This window comes from Elephantulus edwardii, unplaced genomic scaffold, assembly GCF_000299155.1.
Source record: "Elephantulus edwardii isolate Elephantulus edwardi_28Jun2011 unplaced genomic scaffold, EleEdw1.0 scaffold00133, whole genome shotgun sequence".
Taxonomy (NCBI): Eukaryota; Metazoa; Chordata; class Mammalia; order Macroscelidea; family Macroscelididae; genus Elephantulus; species Elephantulus edwardii.
Genome location: NW_006399883.1, coordinates 637,065 through 656,654, shown reverse-complemented (window position 1 = coordinate 656,654; position 19,590 = coordinate 637,065). Strand labels below are relative to the sequence as shown.

The following is a 19,590-nucleotide window of genomic DNA, read 5'->3' as shown; positions in this document are numbered from 1 at the left end:
ATTTATTTGGTTCTTGTGGACTTCTTTACATTTTCCTCAGCCTCAATTTGAACTCACACAAAATTAATTGATGGTCTAAGGCATAGTCTGCCCCGGCCTGGTTTTGACTGCAGATATTGAGCTTCTCCAAAGATTCTTTCCTCTGATGTAGTCAATCGGATTTCTATGCAGTCCATCGGATGAAGTCCATGTGTAAAGTTGCAGTTTGTGTTTCTTAAAAAAGGTATTTGCAATAAATAAATAAATAATCAAAAATATAAAATTCAATCAATCCATTTCCAGCCTCACTTCTGTCACCTAGTCTGCATTTTCAGAAAACAGTTCCTTCTTCATTGCTTCCAATTTTTGCATTGCAGTCACCAATTATCATCAGCACATCCTGACTGATTGATCAATTTCAGACTGCAAGATTTAGTAAAAATTAAAAAAAAAAAAAGATTTAGTAAAAATTTTTTCAAGGCATGTTGTTGTTATTAGGTGCTGCTGAGTCAAGTATGATTCATAGTGACCCTATGAAGAAAATATTTGAACCCTGCCTATCCTGTGCCATCTTCACACTTCTCAACACATAAGAGCTTATTGTCATCATGTCAAACCACCTAGTTGAGGGTCTTCCTCTCCCTCGCTGATTCTCCACCCTTCCCAACATCATGTCCCTCTCCAAGGAATAGCCCATCTTAGCAACATTCTCAAACTATGTGAGTTTAAGTCTTATCATCTTTGCCTCAGAAGAGTATTCCAGCTATACCATCTCTTAGGCATATTTGTTTGTTCTCTTGGCCATCCATGGGAGGTTCAGTGCTTTTCTCCAACACATAGCTCAAAATGTGTCAATTCTTTTTCTGTCCTCTTTATTCATTGTCCAGCTATCAGATGCATAGAAAGTGACCAGAAAGACTATAGTTTGAATCAGAGGCACCTTAGCCCTCAAGCTGATATCGTTACTCCTCAATAATTTGGAGAGGTCCCTAACTGCAGATTTTCCCAGTACAATCTGCCTCCTTATTTCCTAACTGCTGGTACCAAGGGTGTTAATTGTGAATCCAAGCAAGATGATGCTGTTGTCAGTTTCAATCTCTTCTTCATTCATCATGATGCTGCTTATCAATCCAGTGATAAGAATCTTTATTTTCTTAACATTGAGATGTAATCCATACTGAAGGTGGCATTCCTTTATCTTCTGCAGCAAGTGCTTGAAATCCTTCTCACTTTCAGCAAGCAAGGTTGTGTAATCTGCATGACACAGGTTGTTGATGTCACATTCCTCTTCATAGAGTCCAGTTTCCCAGATAATTTGCTGGTCATCAAATTGAATATATATGGAGAAAGAATACAACCCTGACACACTCCTTTCTCATTTTAAACCATGCCATGTTCCCCTGCTCTGTTTGCATAACAGCCTCTTGGTCCAGGTATAGATTCTGTCTGAGCACAATCAAGTGCTCTGGGGTTCCCATTCTTCTCAATGTTACTCACAACTTGTTATGATCCACACAGTAAAATGCCTTTGCATAGTCAATAAAGCACAAATTGACATTCTTCTTGTATTCCTTACTTTCACCCAGCATCCATCTGATATCAGCAATGATATCCCTGGTACCATGGCCTCTTCTAAATCCTGCTTGAACTTCTGGAAGTTCCCTACCTATGTACTGTTCTAGTCATTTTTTTCATTATCTTCAGTATTATTTTGCTTTCATGGGATAATACAATTATATTGTTCTATAGTTTCCACATTCAGTTGGATCACCTTTCTTGGGAATGGAAACAGATTTATATCTCTTCCAATCAATTAGCCAGAGAGCTGTCTTCCAAATTTCCTGGCATAGACTGGTTCAAGGCTGAGTCTGTTAGTTGAAACAAGTCAATTGGTGTCCCACCAACTCCTGGGGCCTTGTTTTATGCCAATAGCTTCAATGCAGCTTCTACTTCCTCCTTCATTATCACTGGATCCTATTCATATGGTACTTCCTGGAATTTTTTCATGTCAATCAGTTCTTTCTGGTACTGTGATTCTTTGTGTTCCCCTCCATCTTCTTTTGATGCTTTCTGGGTCATTAAATGTATTGCCCATAGCATCTCTCAATGTTGCTACACAAGGCTTAAATTTGCCTTTAAGATAAGAATGTGGTACTTGTATACCCTCACTTATACAATGGTTAAGGTAGGTTGGTTTGGTTTGGTTTTGATGTTAGCAACCTTTTTAACATTTTCTAACTAGAGGATCCCTAGTAGTGTATTTCATAGAGTCAAACTGCTAACCTGAAGGCAGCGTCTCTACCAGTTAGAACCTACCCATGATTCCATGGCAGGAAGATGGGAGGTCAATGTGATGTACAGCCTCCAAAAACACTCTGGAAGATCAGCTATGAGTTATATCTGACTCATAGGCAATGAGATTGAGAGCATGATGGATCATGCCTTGTTTAATGTGTATTCAATGATAAAGGGTGTTTGTTTGTTTGTTTGTTTTTCTTTCTTCGTGGAGAGGCTTTTTGAGTTGGGAATTGTGACTTGCATGAAAATGTAGAGTACCAAAAGAAAAAGAACAAATGCCAAAGTAAGAAACTTAATGGACTATTTCAATGGGCAACTCCAAAAGACACAGTATCATAATGAAATTTATAAAGATCTGGAGTTAGAAAACCAAAAGGGAAGAGCATCCTCATCATTTCTCAAACCGAAAGAAATTAAGGATGAATTCAAGCCTTGAGTTGCGACCAGAGTGCTTGTTGGAAGCAGGGATGGTAAAACTCTGTCTTACTTACTTTGTGCATATTTTCAGGAAGAACAAATCCTGGTAGAAGATCAACAAAAGAGAAAAAAAGATTTTCAACTAGATGGATTGATTCAGTGACTACTATGATGGGCTTGAGCATGACAGAGATCATGAGGACAGTGCAGTATACAGCAAGCTTCATGTCTCTTGTTCATAACATCTCTGTGAGTCACAGTTGACTTGATGGTAGCTAACAACAACACAGTTTATTGGTAAGGAGTTCCACTGCCAGTTCTGAGAAAGATGGACAATCTTCGCCCATGAAATTTACAGCCTGTGAAAATTCACCAGAAAGTCAGCTATTATAAGTTGTTTCTGACTCGGTAGCACACAGTTAACAAATGTCTATGCTATTGCATGGAATATAAATAAGGGAATGATTTTTTACATGAAATGTGTGTAAGATTCTGAGTCTTCTCAGACATCATCCCAGTGCTGTGTGCAGGGGGAAAAAAATCAGTAGCAAACTTTGACAAGAAATATTAGAACTGGCCCCAGTCACTGAGTGGTCACTGAGGACTCGGCTGCCTCCCCCTCAAGACCACTTGCTTCCCCATGCTCGATCCCCCCACTCACCTTTTCCTTCCACCGCCTTCCACAGGCCTTTTCCACCGTCTGCTATCCAGAACCTCCACTCTTTCAACCCCTTTGCTGATGCAAGTAAGGATGATGACCTGCTTCCTGCTGGGACTGAGGAGTATATCCATATAAGAATTCAACAGAAAAACGGCAGGAAGATCCTTACAACTGTCCAAGGGATCGCTGATGATTACGATAAAAAGAAACTAGTGAAAGCATTTAAGAAGTTTGCCTGCAACCGTACTGTAATTGAGCATCCAGAATATGGAGAAGTAATTCATTTACAAAGTGACCAGTGTAAGAACATATGCCAGTTCGTTGTAGAGATTGGACATGCTAAGGACGACCAGCTGAAGGTTCATGGGTTTTAAGTGCTTGTGGCTCACTGAAGCTTAAGTGAGGATGTCCTTGTAATGAGTAAAAAATTTCCCTTCTGTCCCTTGTCACAAGTTTAAAACTTCACAGCTTATATAATGTAACCATTTGGGTCCACTTTTAACTTGGACTAGTGTAACTCTTTCATGCAATAAACTGAAAAAGATCTACAACCAGGAGAGGATAAAATAGATGAATGGGACCTTCCTTCTAAGAATCAAATCCCTATGGAAATCCAAAAACTTCTCCAACAGAGTAAAAAGGTAAGCCACAGACTAGAAAAAATGACATGTCAGGTAAGGGACTTATATCTAGAATTTATAAAATACTCCAGAACCACAACAAGATAAAGGTAAACAATCCAACTGAAAAATGGGCACAGGATATGAACAGACACTTCACCAAAGAAGACATTCAGATGGCCAACAAGCACATGAAGAAATGTTCAATATCCCTAGCTCGAAGAGAGATGCAAATCAAAACAACTATGAGATATCATCTCACCCCAGAAAGAATAGCAAACTTTAACAGAACAGCAAGCAACAAATGCTGGCGAGGTTCTGGAGAAACTGGAACCCTGATTCACTGTTGGTGGAAGTGTAAAATGGTGTAACCACTGTGGAAGGCGGTATGGCACTTTCTCAAAAAGTTGCAAATAGAATGACCCAGCAATTCCACTATTGGGAATATACCCCAAAGAGACCATAACTGACATCCAAACAGATATATGCACACCCATGTTTATTGTGGCTTTGTTCATAATAGCAAGGAGTTGGAAACAACCTAAGTGCCCATCAACAAACAAATAGATAGAGAAGCTATGGAATACTATGCTGCATTGAAAAACAAGAAACTCATGCAATGTTATTCAAAATGGGTGACCCTGGAGGACATTATGCTGAGTGAAATATCTCAGTCGCAAAAGGAAAAATACTGCATGGTGCCACTCATGTAAAACAGGGTTTGGGGGAGACTGAGAATGATGGGATAAATAATGCATACTGCGTTGAAACAGATGAGGGGAAAAACTGTTTAAAAGGAATATGTGATTAGGTATTATTGTCATGACAGGAATAGAGAATGAAGTCTGTATTTTGGGGTGGACCTCAGGGGATGGATTGTAAAACAATGAAAGAATTTTTCCTTTACTTTTCAAAGAAAAGAATGTACTGGGGGGGAGGGGAGCTAGAGAGAAAAGTGCAACAATGAATGAGTGGAAATCCAAAGTTTCTGTAAATTTTATTAAAATTTTAAAAAAAGAGGAAAAAAACTGAAAAAGAGCCATGGAGGGGGGCTCGGGAAGAAGAAGCTTTAGAACTGGCCTGAGAATCCAGGAAACAAGTCCAGAGTCAATCACAAACATCAAGAAAAAGAAGGTAGGCATCAGGCAGAAGTATTGTTTTGCCCTCTGGTAAGGAGGCAAAATCTAGCAACACAAACACACACACACGCACATGCATTTGTTTCTATATATTCTTTTGTCATTGTTGTTGTGTACTGTCGAGTTGGATCCAACTGACGCAGGAGGAGATTGCCCCTCCTCCAGAAGAGCATCTAGTGGATTCGAACCATGCGCCTTCGGGATTGCAATGCAGCTTCTTGCCACTAGTCAGCCAGAGCTCCCTTCTTACTACATATTCTTGTTAACAGTGATAGAATTACAATTTCTCCTGTCATCCAACTACCTACATACTGTAATCTTGATCACCCTGCTATGATATAAACCTTATGATCATTCCCAGTTCTTCACTTAGCTCTGCAAGAGCTAACCACAAATGAGTTCAAAGCCCAGGCCTTTACAAAATTGCTATGACTGTCAGTGCTTTGAACTCTGCTCACATTCTAGCAGGTCCTTCCAGGTCCTTGGCCTGTGAAACAACTTTTCAAACATGCGCATTATTTCCACCCACTAAGGGGAGCTCTAATGGTCTGGTGGTAAGAAGCTGTGCTGTAATTCCAAGGGCACACATTCGAATCCACCAGCTGCTCCACGGCAAAAGATGGGCAATCTCCTCCCATGTCATCTGAACACCCACTGCAGGGTCAGCTATGAATTGGTTGCAACTTGAAGGCACACAACAACAACAGCACTGAACACTGGAACTTTCAGCTAGTACTAAAAACAGCCTTTCTCTGATCATTCCCCATGCGATGAGAGTGTCCTGTGCTCTGTTGCGCAATGATGGCAGGAATCACTAAGGGTGTAGGAAAGCTCGAAAAAGAAATAGGATCTGAAAAGGGAAAATAACCTCAATGAAGTCATTGTGATCACAGGGAAGCAGACCAAGGCTGTGACTGTTAAGTCACCATTTCTGATGGTTTCCGTTTTCCTTTGTGAGCCGGAGGACCCACATCCAAATTTGACTCCACACTTAATACTGTGCTAAGTGCTTCAATTAGAGAACCATATTTAGAGTTCTCAACAAACCAGTGAGGGAAGGATTACCACTATTTCCACTGCATGTGTAGGGAAATTGAGATAAAAGTTCATCTCTTGCCCAAGGTCCTAAAGCTTCAATTTGGGACTTTGTTATCTGTTTTTAGAGACTGCACTACTGATCATTGAGCTATTCTACTTCTGAAGTAGAGCCCACTGAGCTGCCCAAAGGCTGTTTCATCTCCCAGTCCCCCTTCTAGTTTGTTGTTATTGTTGTTGTTGTTAATTACCGTCCAATCATAGGTGACTCATAGCGACACAATGAACAAAAGACCTGAACATTTGCATAACTTTCATCCTTTCTCCAAGTTCATAAGGTTTCCGGAGGCAAGCTATTTCGGAAGTGGATGCCACTCCTGCTTCTAAGCTTGTTTTAATTGGGAAGCTTCACCAAACGCTGTCCACCATGGGTAGCCATTATCGTATTTGACGTATCAGTGTCACAGTGTTTAGCATCACAGTCACCATGAGTTTAAGGCTGTGTAAAAGAGTTCTGATTGGTGAGATATGAACAGCAATGGTGTACAACAATTCCAAGCCAGGCTTCTAATGCATGCTGCATGGCCCTCTAAGCACTCTCTCTTTACCCATTGACAAGTCACACACTTATTACGGATTGAAGTGTACATCTCAAACTATGTGATAGAATCCTAAACCCTGTATTTGTGAATGTAATCCCATCTGGGCATAAAGTTTTCATTATTATGTTAATTAGGTCCTGTTTTAGGAAGTGTCCAATCTATTTTGAAACATGAAAATATCAGATTAAGTATAAAGAAGCTACATAAAAGGGGGAAAGATATAATACACATGAAGACTGCCAAGGAATCATGGACTCTGAAATAAGGACCTTGCCTAAGAGCTGAAAGAAAGAGTCCCATTCTAGAGTCAGTGCCCTGACTTTTATAAATTCTGCTTCATTAAAACCCTACTATTTTTGTATTTTTTGTTACAATAGCACTAAGAAGCTAAGATAGGACTCAGTATGAGAATTCAGAGTCCCACAGGATGGCAAAATCATAGGACAGAATCATGGCCACTTCACTGCCTTCAGAGGACAGTTTCTTAGGACAGCTGTCCTCCTTGGAATATCCAATATAGGGTTGTGTAAGTGAGGAACAAACTATCATTGTGCTATATGCTGAAAAAAAAAAGTAATTGCTTGTTACAGCAGCATCCCTCAGCTTTGTACTAATTGCAAAAAGAAAAATAGTATCTTGGAAGATATCCCATAAATTAAGTGATCAGAGTTCCGGTCACAGAGGAGACACTGCCGCAGTTGCCGCCACATCCAGGGTTCCTGGCTATTTTCTCTTCGCCTTAAATTCAGGTGTCTTTTATGAATAATCAAAAGCAGCAAAAGCCAACGCTATCAGGCTGGCATTTTAAAACTAGAAAAAGAGAGGTTTGACCCTACTCAGTTTCAAGACTGTATTATTCAAGGCTGAACTGAAACTGGTACTGATTTGAAAACAGTAGCTAAGTTTCTTGATGCTTCTGGAGCAAAACTTGATTACCAGAGATATGCAGAGACTCTCTGACATTCTGGTGGCCGGTGGAATGCTGGCCCAAGTGGGCACACTGGCAGATGACACGATGAGCACAGACGTCTGTGTGTTTGCAGCACTGGAAGACCGGGAGACCATGCAAGCATTTGCTCAGGTTTTTAACAAGTTAATCAGGCGCTACAAATACCTGGAGAAAGGTTTTGAAGATGAAGTTAAAAAGCTGCTGCTGTTCTTAAAGGGTTTTTCTGAGTCTGAGAGGAGCAAGCTGGCTATGTTGACTGGTGTTCTTCTGGCAAATGGAACACTTAATGCATCCATTCTTAATAGCCTTTATAATGAGAATTTGGTTAAAGAAGGGGTTTCAGCAGCTTTTGCTGTAAAGCTTTTTAAATCATGGATAAACGAAAAAGATATCAACGCAGTAGCTGTAAGTCTTTGGAAAGTCAGCACGGATAACAGACTGATGGAACTTTTTCCTGCCAATAAGCAAAGTGTTGAACACTTCACAAAGTACTTCACTGAAGTGGGTTTGCAAGAACTTTTGATATATGTTCGGAATCAGCATATCATAAGAGCTCTGAAGGAGCTCCAGAAAGAACTTGCAGGAGCAGATGTTTCGTGGGGATCCATTTAAGGATATAATTTTATATGTCAAGGCAGAGATGAAAAAAAAATCCTGGAACCCGTTGTCATTGGTATAGTCTCTTCAAGTGTAATGATCACTGTGGAATGGAACAAAAAAGAGCAGCTTGTAGCAGAGCAAGCCATCAAGCATTTGAAGCAATACAGCACTCTACTTGCTCCTTTCGCTACTCAAGGTCAGTCTGAGCTGACTCTGTTACTGGCGATTCAGGAGTATTGCTATGACAACTTTCATTTCATGAAAGCCTTCCAGAAAACAGTGGTGCTTTTTTATAAAGCTGAGGGTCTGAGTGAAGAGCCCATTCTGAAATGGTATAAAGATGCACATGTTGCAAAGGGGGGAAAGTGTCTTCCTTGAGCAAATGAAAAATTTTGTAGAACGGCTCAAAAATGGTGAAGAAGAATCTGAGTCTGAAGCTGAAGAAGGTGACTGAATTTTGAAACTCTGCCGTCAGTAAAACAAACAGGAGTTGTAGATAAAATGTCATGTCTTGTGTATCAAGCATGACATAAGAGCTTTCATGGCAAATTTTATTTTAATTGTTTCTATGGTTACTGGAAATGTTGGGTTTGTTTCTAAAACCTTGTTTTAAGTAGCTACAGGAGCTATAGATTTGAATCTGATGTTTCATTAGTCTTTTCTGTTATGTTCTACCTCGTGTATTTTCTATTGTAATAATGTAATTTAAGGCCTTCACAATTAACAGTCCACTTTATTCCCTGGGTTTTCTATACAAACAGTTATCAAAATATGATTTAGTTAAAAACAATTTGTTATAAAAAATTGGGGGGAAGGTTGGGAGGAGAGAAAAATGAAACAATGAGTGAATGGAAATCCAAAGTTCTATAAATTTTCATTGACATCAATAATAAATTTTTTAAAAATCACAGTAACAAAAGCTGGCTTCACCTTATAAAGTAAAAAAAATTTCTTTGCAAATTAAACTGTAAAAGTATCTAAAAAAATTAAGTGATCAAATTTCACATCATCAGTGATAAGATGCTAATAAGATACTTCCTGACGTCATGCATTTAGAAAGTATTTTTCCTGTGACATTTTGACTCAAAACTTCAGATAACTTACAAAATAACTTTCTAACATTCTTCTAAATTATTAAGGTCTTGAAAAGAGAAAGAACATTCACAGATTGTAAGGGATTAAGGAGACATGATAATTAAAGGTAAAGAATTGAATCTTGGGCCAGAAAAGGGCATTCATGAAAATTGGTGAAATGCAACCAAGCTTAGGCAATAATACTAAAATTGCAGAAATTGGATTGTGATCATGTCAGATGTGAACATTAGGAAAAGTTGAGCAAGAGGTATATTTAGGAATCTTCTATACTATTTTTACAATTTTCAATTAAATCCATAACTACTCTTTTAACGTTAAAAGATAAAAATAAAACTGGTATAAATTATTGTCAAATGATCTCTCTGGCTGAATTACTTTTGATGCACTGTAAGCAATCCTGGACAAGAAAGATGTACATTTATATAGGATTCTGATATTTTTATTATTGAACGCATCTTCAAAGCCCAGCTCAAAAATCAGTTCATTTAGTAAATCTTATTAGCTTCCGTGTTTATTTGATTGAATGTTTTTTCCTGCTTCCTGAGTATTTGATACTGAGTCAATGACTGTATTCAGTGATAAATTCTTTTGGGGATAAGAGGAACTGTGTAACCAGATTGCATTCTTTAACAGCCTGAGAATGAGTCCCGGGTTTCTGCTTTTCCTGGGTTTTCACTCTGTCTCTGCCCACAGATGTTAGATAGAGGGAGCTTGCCAGCCCTCTGCCACCTGTCTACAAACCCCCTGAGACTCATATACTGGCAGGATCTTGAGATGATAGACTAGCAATGGAGCATCTTCATTCTTGTTGTGCTCATAAGCAATGGGTCTTTTATTGCAGTCATGATAATTCTGGGAACAGCAGGGTATCAGCCAAGGCTGAAGAGTCATGGAAGCATCTGTGCGAGTACATGGATCAAAAGGGGGAACTGTAGGTCCTAACAATGGTATTCAGATAAAAAGAAAAAATACACTCAGAGTGTATTAGGTTGGAGTTGGTGCCATATCAGTGCTAAGATGGAGGGTAGATTGCGTTAGGTACCAGCAAGGTCAAAATATGGACTTCTCAAAACCAGATAAACAAGGATCCTGTGGGTCCTTGGAATCCATAAACCAATGAGCACAAAATCTCAAAGATGCAGACTCTACCCTCAACTCTCTGTCTGGAAAGTGGTGCTGGAGAGAGATCCAGCTCAGGGAATAATAAAACACACTTCACCGGTGAGTGAATTGACGCTTTAATAAAGAACAACAATGTAAGGCATCACAATGAAGAACTTGTGGCTCCCACTGACCAACCAATTGAAGTGGGGCTGAGGAGTGAAAACATAGATGGTACAGGCCGCTGGGGTAGAGATCCAAGGGCCTCAGAGTGTCAGTACTAGCAGAAGAAGACTGCCCAGGGTCAAGGGAATGAAAGACACTTTCGTGGCACTGCTGGGAGTTGTGGTCTTAGCGGTTGTGGTCTGGGTTGATGTGGGAACTGAAGTTGGGGTAGCCGCGTCTCTACAGTTAAATTGTTGAAAGGTAATTCCTCCAAAGGTAATTCTGCTTGAATTAGAGAGGAACTGACAGGTGGTGTCGCTGACATTTGCACAACCTTTCAGCACAAGCGTTTTTGAATCTGTGGATGCAAAGAAGATAATAAGAATTCCTTTCAGTCACCTTGCCTCTTTTCACTCTACTTGCTCCTTTTCCTCTTAATAGTAATTCTTTGCCTGTAGCCTGCTACTCAGAGACCTGAAAAAGGAGGTCAGTGCCTGAAATGAGGGAGACCAAGAAGAGCACCAAACTCTGACAACTGGAAGGATCTCAGATCACAGAAGCCAAACTGTCTCTCTAGTCCCAGTGACATTTGGAGATTGGTAAACAGCTCATTCATATCTGTATCTCCATCTGAACATAGTCATAGTTAGAGTGAGGCAAAGGGTACAGGAAGCTGTGGAAGACATGTCAGCAGAGTTTCCAAAAAGCAGAGAAAAATATGCTCATTCAGTGAAGAATGTAACTCACTGCACTTTTATTACAAATATCAGGGCAGAGTTAGAGTTAATCATGAAGGTGTGTTATATATCACACATCTCCACTGTTAAAAAATTATCTTGAGCAACATCAAACATTCAAGAAGTTACTTTCAAGAAATCTTTGATCTTTTCATCTTCAGTCAGACTCCCTAGCCTTGATGGGAGGAGGAGAGGAAGGATTTATCTATTAAAGCAGAGGATAGCTGAGAACAGTGTGAACAAGAGAACACATCTTTATGATGTCATTGTTGCGAGACAAACTTCCTACTTAAAAATCAGAACAATGCCAACATCTCAAAGATTTTATCATTTTTAAGAGTGGTTCAGAATCATCACGGTGCTTGGGCAATCGGAGGCTACAATTAAGCATTAATTTCCAGTGTCATGACTGATAATCATTGTTATAAAATTGAACTTGGGTATGGGTTTTGTTGATTTCAACTTAATGCCTTTTCCTTTCATCTTGGCCATGTTCCTCAGTCTCTCTTGCAATCTGAATGCCCATGCATTTGGCAATGGACAACAGAATGTGGGAGGAAGCAAGGCATTCACTTCTAGGCATGACTCATAAAATTGTTTCTTTCCTCCCTGTTCTTCTCTTCTCCACCTGCAGCTAAGATACAAGAGATAGAGCAGAATGCAGAATGTTGGACAAATGGGGCTGGGGTTGTGAGACAGAAGCAATCCTGACCCTGGGACCCTGCACTAAAATGTTACATAAGAAATCAGTAACTAATGTATGGCATCTTTAAGATTTAAAAGTTGCTCTTTAACTTTAATTAATTGGCAATCTTTCTAAAAAGTCAGCCACTAAAAATCCTATGGAAAAAATTAAAAAAGAAACTCTTTTTCTGGCACATGTGGAGTTGTCATGAATTGACATTAACTCCATGGCAATCAGGTTTTGTTTCCATTTTGTTCTGTTTTGATTAACAAATCTTTAACAACCAGGTAAATGCTAGACCTGGTATAACTTTTTTTTTACATTAGCATAAAAAATGTTATGATATTAGCATAAAATTGTATGCTAATATCAAATAACTTTTGTAAAAAGTTTTATTGATTTGGATATTAAAGTCCACTTTGATTCTTTCTGTTGGATGAACCAAGTTTCCATAAACTTGCTCCTTTCAGTGACAAGTTGTTGTGGTTGTTATTGTTAGGTGCCATCAAGTTGAGCATAACTCATAGCAATTATGAACAAAAGATCTGAACTCTGTTCTATCCTGTTCCATCTTCATACTTCCTAACACACAAGAACCCATTGCAATAGTCACTGTGTCAATCCACCCAGTTGAAGGTCTTCCTCTCCTTCACTGAGACTCCACCCTTCCCAGAATCATATCCTTCTCAAAAGGATAGCCCCTCTTAGCAACATGCCCAAAATATGTGAGGTGAATTCTCACCATTATTGTTTCCAAAGAGAACATAGAAGTAAAAAATGCAAAAATTAAAGCCCATTGACCTACATCTTCAGAATAGTAACACCCTAGTAAAGATGTAAGTCCCAGGAACACCATGATATGGAAAATAAAAACAACTATGAGATATCACCTCACCCCAGTAAGAGTAGCAAAATTTAACAGAAGAGCAAGCAACAAATGCTGGCGAGGTTGTGAAGAAACTATAACCCTTATTTCACTGTTGGTGGAAGTGTAAAATGGTGCAACCACTGTGGAAGGCAGTATGGCACTTTCTCAAAAAGTTACAAATAGAGATACCATTTGACTCAGCAAGTCTACTACTGGGAATATAGCCAGAAGAGACCATAACTGCCACCCAAACAGATATATGCACACCCATGTTTATCGCAGCTTTGTTCACAATAGCAAGGAGCTGGAAACAACCTAAGTGACCATCAACAAACGAATGGATAGAGAAGCTGTGGTATATTTACACAGTGGAATACTGCACTGCATTGAAAAACAAGGAACTCATGCAATATTATTCAAAATGGGTGACCCTAGAGGACATGATGCTGAGTGAAATATCTCAGTCACAAACCGACAAATACTGCATGGTGCCATTATTGTAAAACAGGACTGACCTTGGGGATGGGGGGGGAGAGACTGAGAAAGATGGGATAAATAATGTATACTGCATTGAAACAGGTGAGGGAGAAAACTATTTAAAAGGGATATGTGATTAGGTATTTTGGTCATGATGGGACTCTAGAACAAAGGCTGCATAGTGGAGTAGACCTGGGAGGAGGGTTTGTAAAACAATGAAAGAATTTTTTTTTTACTTTTACAAGAGGGTAGTGTACTTGGAGGGGGAAGGGGAGGCAGGAAGAAAAGTGCAACAATGAATGAATGGAAATCCAAATTCTCTGTAAATTTTCATTTAAATGAATCTTAAAAAGGGGGGGGAAATGAAGAATAGTTGTCTAGTTTGATTTCAGGGCACAAAAGGATGAGATCCAAGAGAAAGTACTGTTCTGAACCAAAAAGGAAAGAAAGTTTATTGCCACACTATCAGCTTCTCAATCTCAAAGGTGTTCATACTTTTATGTCTTTGTTCTATTACTCTTTCTGGCCCTTCCTTATTAACCCAGAATTTATGACTTAAAGGCTTGATGTTTCCAACTCAAGTCCCATGAAGTAATTGGATCTCTAAGACTTACCATTCTTAAAGAACGCCACTAACTCCACACATTTTTCTTCCTGGTTGCATGTCTGGCTTTTGTTTGTACAAGAAGTTTCATTAGATTCATGGCAAGCAGGGCAGATCGTGCTTCCGGGTTTACCTTCTGATGAAGGGGCTAGGTAAAGCAAGAACTATGACTTAGTACATGGCACTTCCCAGTGAGTGAGGAGAGGCAGCTAAATAGCTGTACGAAAGAAGCAAGCAGGTAAAGAAGCTGGCCAGAGGGATCCTGAGAAAGGAGCAATGGAATGGCTTCTATTCAGTCCTTGAAAACTCAGATCCTGCCTGAAGATACAAGTTATTTGATCACCTGAACATAAGAACTTATCTACCTCAAAAGACTGTCCAATCTTTAAGAATTGTGTTCAAATGGGTTAATAGTAAAGAATTGTACTTTTAAGGCAAAGATACCATTTAAATCCATCCGCTTCTCCATGTAAGAAAAATGGGTCATCTCCTCACGTGCAATTTACTACTTCTTAAAACTCACTGGAGGGTCAATTGTGGGCCAGCTACACCTTGATAGCACATAACAACAGCGGTATATAGGGCTACAAGCTATGAAGGTTTAAAAGGTAACATTTCTAGTTAAAGTAATCTATAGTCAATCTGACAATAACCAACAGGTAAATGACTATTATTAGATTTCACTTTGCATAGATGAATATGATGAATTATTGCTAATTTTGTGTACCACAGTGTCGGAACCAATCCATCACTGACCCTTTGTTGGGTTTTCAGAAGCAGTTAATCCCACAGGAGGAGATTGCCCATCCTTCTCCCACGGAGCTGCTGGTGGCCTCAAACTGTGTGCCTTTGGGATTGCAGCACAGGTTCTTACCATCAGGCCACCAGAGCTCCCAATATGGTGACTAGGAAGGGGAAAATCTTTGTATCCCAGCTCTGCTTTTTAATTAACTGTGATAAAAAAGAAAAACACAAAAACAGCTATAGTGACCTAGTAAGGAGTTGCTCTGTCAACCCGAAGGCAGGTGATTTGAATACACCATAAAATAAACAGTTTCATCTCTTGTGATTTACAGGCTCTGGAAATCCACTGGAGGGTCAGCTATGAGTTGGTTCCAACTAGACAGCAATGAGAGATATAACTATAACAAATTAACTCGTCCTTTGTGTGGTCTCTTTTTATCCTCTTCAAAAATATGGCTTAGGTCTAACGCAACAGTTCTAAAATTTTTATCTAAGAATCTCTAGTAATCCTCAAAACCCTTTTAATAAATCCAGAAAATAAAACTGCTTTTATAATGAAACAAATATTATTTGTGGAATCTATCCTCTCTCATTATCTTATTAATTTACAGTATAGTTTTCCAGAGGCTACACAACAGATTAAATATAGAAATAAATGACAATAATCGAATTGCCTTTTATTAATTTAGAAATTTAGTAGCTTTGAAAAGATAGCAATGCTAATAATTCTTCCTAATTTTTCTTTTGCTCTGGGAAATTTACCTTATTTAAAATCCTGTTAAAATTAACATGTACTTTCTCAGATTTAATTTTTAATACAATAATCATCAATAAATATAATCCATATAAACATAAATTCTTTGAAGTCTTCAATAATTTTAAGACGATAAAGAAGGCCTGAGACTTAAAAAGTATATGAACATCTAATGTATCTCCCAGAGGACACCTATAAAATTTAGAGTGCTTAAAAATTTAGTCTTTACTTAGAAATGGGGAGAGTGGTGTTTTTGGTTTCCTTCCATTTATTTCTAAAATAATTACTATAAGTCAAATGTCACTGTTTTCCAGATATGAACCCAAGTGTCTGGACATGTGACATCCACTCAAAGGTGAGGAATACAGAAAAGAAGAACAAGAGCCAGGAAGCCCCAGGGGGCACATGGGGGCACTAGAGACACTCACCAGAGACAGTTCTGTTGGCATTGCAGCCCTCTCCTTGGCAGCACTGGCTTGCAAAAGAAAAGTGCTCTTTATCAGACACACGGACTGTGAAAGCTGCAATCATCTTCTCCGTCTCTGTACACTCTTCCGAAAAGCAAGACTTTTCCAAGTATGAGTTGATACTTCCTACACAAAGTCAAGCATAGACTGGTAACTACTGGTGAGGAGAGACTGTAGAGAGAACTAGGGCTCTAAGTAGTACTTTTCAGACAATGATAAGAAAATAAACCACAGCTAATATATAGGGAGTACTGGTGGCCCAGTGGCAAGAAGCTGTGCTTCAACCCTGAATGTATGTGGTTCAAATCCACCAGTTGCTCTATAGGAGAAAGATGGGCAACCTCCTCCCATGTGATTTACTGCCTCTGAAAACTTGCTGAAGGGTCAGCTATGAGTCATTTCTGACCAGATAGCACACAGCTACATGAAATATGACTTTTTAGCGACATTGGGGAGAGTTTTCTTGCCACTGCAGGAACTGATCAAATATGATGTTAAAATCTAAGTTAAAGGTTAATAAGTAGACTGGTAATGAATGGATTAAGCTGACATCCATAAATTCACCAATCAGTTTTAGCATTACTAAAAACAATCAGACATGGTGGGCTTTATGCACAATGTAATGTAGACAGCACTATCGGTGGCATGCCCCTGCTTGTCAGAGTCAGTAATGTGCATCCAGACCAAGGCTCCAATCTGTAGCAGCAATTTCCAAGACGCAGAGGTCTTGTCTATTTGCTAAGTTCCCTATCTCTATGTTGACTATCTAACTCCTGTATGTCTTGCTAATATACTGCTTCTCCTCTAAGTTCACTCATGTGATTTTTCTCTGTGTGCAGAGCCTCGGTCCCATTATCCCTTCTTTCTTCATTAGTAATCCAATCCATCTTGATGCAATTTCCAAAGGCAAGAGTGATGAGCCGTCTGGACTAACCTAGAGTGGAGTCCACTGAGGAGCTAATACAGCTGGAGCTGACGTTTCCGAGACATGGAGAGACAGTAGTGATGTTGCAGGACTCAGACAATGAGTTGCACTGCGTACAATTCAGGGATTCTGAAGAAACAAAATAACTGACATCAGTCTACATTCAGTAAACATTTATAGAAAATTTTCTGGGAATTTATCCACCTCAGGGTTAGATGCTATCGTATCCCTGCGATCTAGGGAGCTCCTCAAACGTGATGGTTCCAATGGAGCCAGCCAATGTGGTAAGGAATTGTGCTACCAATCCAAAATCATGCAGTTTTAATCCACCAGCTGCTCCGAAAAATAAAAGATGGACAAACTCTTCCTGTACAATTTATTGTCTCTTAAAACTAGCTCTGCTTGACATCCAAGCAGATATATTCACACTCATGTTTATTGCGGCTTGGTTCACAAAAGCAAGGAGTTGGAAACAACCTAAGTGCCCATCAACAATCGAATGGATAAAAGCTATGGTATATTCACACAATGGAATACTACGCTGCCTTGAAAAACAAGGAACTCATGCAATATTATTCAAAATAGGTGACTCTGGAGGACATTATGCTGGGTAAAATATCTCAGTCACAAAAGGGCAAATACTGCACGGTGCCATTGTTGTAAAACAGGACTGACCTTGGGGTTGGGGAGAGACTGAGAAAGATGGGATAAATAATGTATACTGCAATGAAACAGAGGAGGGAGAAAACTGTTTAAAAGAAATATGTGATTAGGTATTTTTGTCATGACAGGAGTCCAGAGAGAAGGCTGCATAGTGGAGTGGACATGGGTTTGTAAAACAATGAAAAAATTTTTCTTTTACTTTTCTAAGAGGGGAGTGTACTAGGGGGGAGGGTTGAGAGGGGAGAAAAGTGCAACATTGAATGAATGGAAATCCAAAGTCTCTGTAAATTTTCATTGAAATTAATAATAAATTAAAAAAAAACACCTCTCTCTAATGGGTCAGCTAGGAGTCAGTTCTGACTTGAAGTATATAACACCACCACCACCAATGACCCTTTCTAGGAGTTCTGGTAGCCCAGAAGGTAAGAAGTTACGCTGCCCACCCAAAGGCAGGGGAGTCAAATCCTCCAGTCAGTCCAAGGGGAGAAGTGGGCAATCTTCTCTTGTGCTATTTGCAGCCTCTAAACGCCCACTGGAGGGTCAGCTATGAGTCAGTTACAACGGCACAGCAATGTCTTTGAAGACTTCAACCCTTTATCCTATTACTTCCTGTAACACCATTCTCCAGTGGAGAGTCAGCTGTGACCCTCAGAGAAGCCCCACGGAGCAATGAGGTCCCACAGAGTAGTCTACTGAAGAGAGGTCTCATGCTCTCCACTGACCATACTATAAGAGACAAGGTAACTTGAGAAAGGTGGGTAAGGGCCCCAAAATGTGATCATGTGGCTTTTCTCACCTACAGTCACAATGGCAAGTGCAGCAATAATGCCAGCGACAAGGATTTCCTTCATGGTGATGAATGAAGATGGCTTCTCTCTCAGATGACAGTCACAGAACCACAAACCTGAAGAGACACAAAGAAGTCATCCTCTGGGACACACCATCACTAAGGACCTTTCATTACACTAGGATGTCTGGTGCTAAATTAGCACTTTTGACAGAAGTTCAGGATCCTCTGCTATGGAGCAAGTGATTTGTCACGCATCACAGCACTCTGATCCATTGGCTAGTTTTCAGCCCAATCTTTATTCTTAGTCTATCTTCATCTGAAAGCGCTGATGGAACCTGATCAATATTATATATGTTCATAGCCATATGCATGTCTCCACTCTCTGACAGGAAGTGGCTGCTCAGTGAAGTACATTAATTTGGAATTGAACTTCGTCTTCCACATATTAAAGGAGCATTCTACCACTGGGCCCACAGTGCCCTAATCTGTCTTCCTGATATTAGCCTCTTATCTCAAATGCCTCCAGAAAGGACTACACACAGATATGAAACATGGCCCTTGGTTATTTCCTGCCAAGCCACTTCTGTACAAAAGTGGGAATTCTGATCCATCACCAGCCTCATTAGTGATGTCTTCAAGAGGAAAAAGTAGGGTTAAGTTCTGGTACCTTATCTCCTTCTATCTCCAACCTTCTATCTCCCTGTATTCATATTAGGCTCACAGGTGCTCTCACACCTACTGTCACCAGTAATAACAGACTATCACTGATAGACTGTGTACTTTGTCCTGAGCACTTTAAGTGGCTCAATTTATAGGATTAGTCAACCTTACAAAACATTAGTCTCATTTCCAAATGGAGAAAATTTAACTCAGGTTAAAGATCAAATCCAAAGTCAAAGAGACACTACAATAGGGTATTGGAGCAAGGATTTGAGGCCCTAACCACCACTTCCTTCTATCTTCCCACAGATGGTGATTCCCAGAGCCCAGAGCTTGTGACATATTTGGTGTCCAAGGTGAACTATGGCTAATGTCTCCTTTTTCTCTGTTCCTTAAAACTCCCACTTTAAAATCATCAGAGTTAGAACTTTTGATTTTTACAAAAGTTTGGTTGTGAATCTCTAGGTGGCAAAAATAGTTAAGTGCTAAAAATGTCTTAATTTGAACCCACTTAGGGATTGCGTGGAAGAGAGGTCTGGGGCTTGCTTCTACAAA

At 39.6% G+C, this 19,590-nt stretch overlaps 1 protein-coding gene and 1 pseudogene across 1 annotated transcript; one reads left to right on the top strand and one right to left on the bottom strand.

Moving 5' to 3' along the window:
- The first annotated feature begins 7,500 nt into the window (after window positions 1-7,500).
- Window positions 7,501-8,754, top strand: LOC102849124 (annotated as a pseudogene).
- A 2,008-nt stretch (window positions 8,755-10,762) lies between these two features.
- Window positions 10,763-18,436, bottom strand: LOC102850206 (ly6/PLAUR domain-containing protein 8-like). Its single transcript, XM_006893964.1, has 5 exons — window positions 18,382-18,436; window positions 15,959-16,123; window positions 14,043-14,180; window positions 12,885-12,890; window positions 10,763-11,019 (listed from the first exon to the last, which is right to left on the bottom strand). Exons 1-5 carry the CDS (start codon window positions 18,434-18,436, stop codon window positions 10,763-10,765), a joined length of 621 nt encoding a protein of 206 aa, XP_006894026.1.
- Window positions 18,437-19,590: the final 1,154 nt, after the last annotated feature.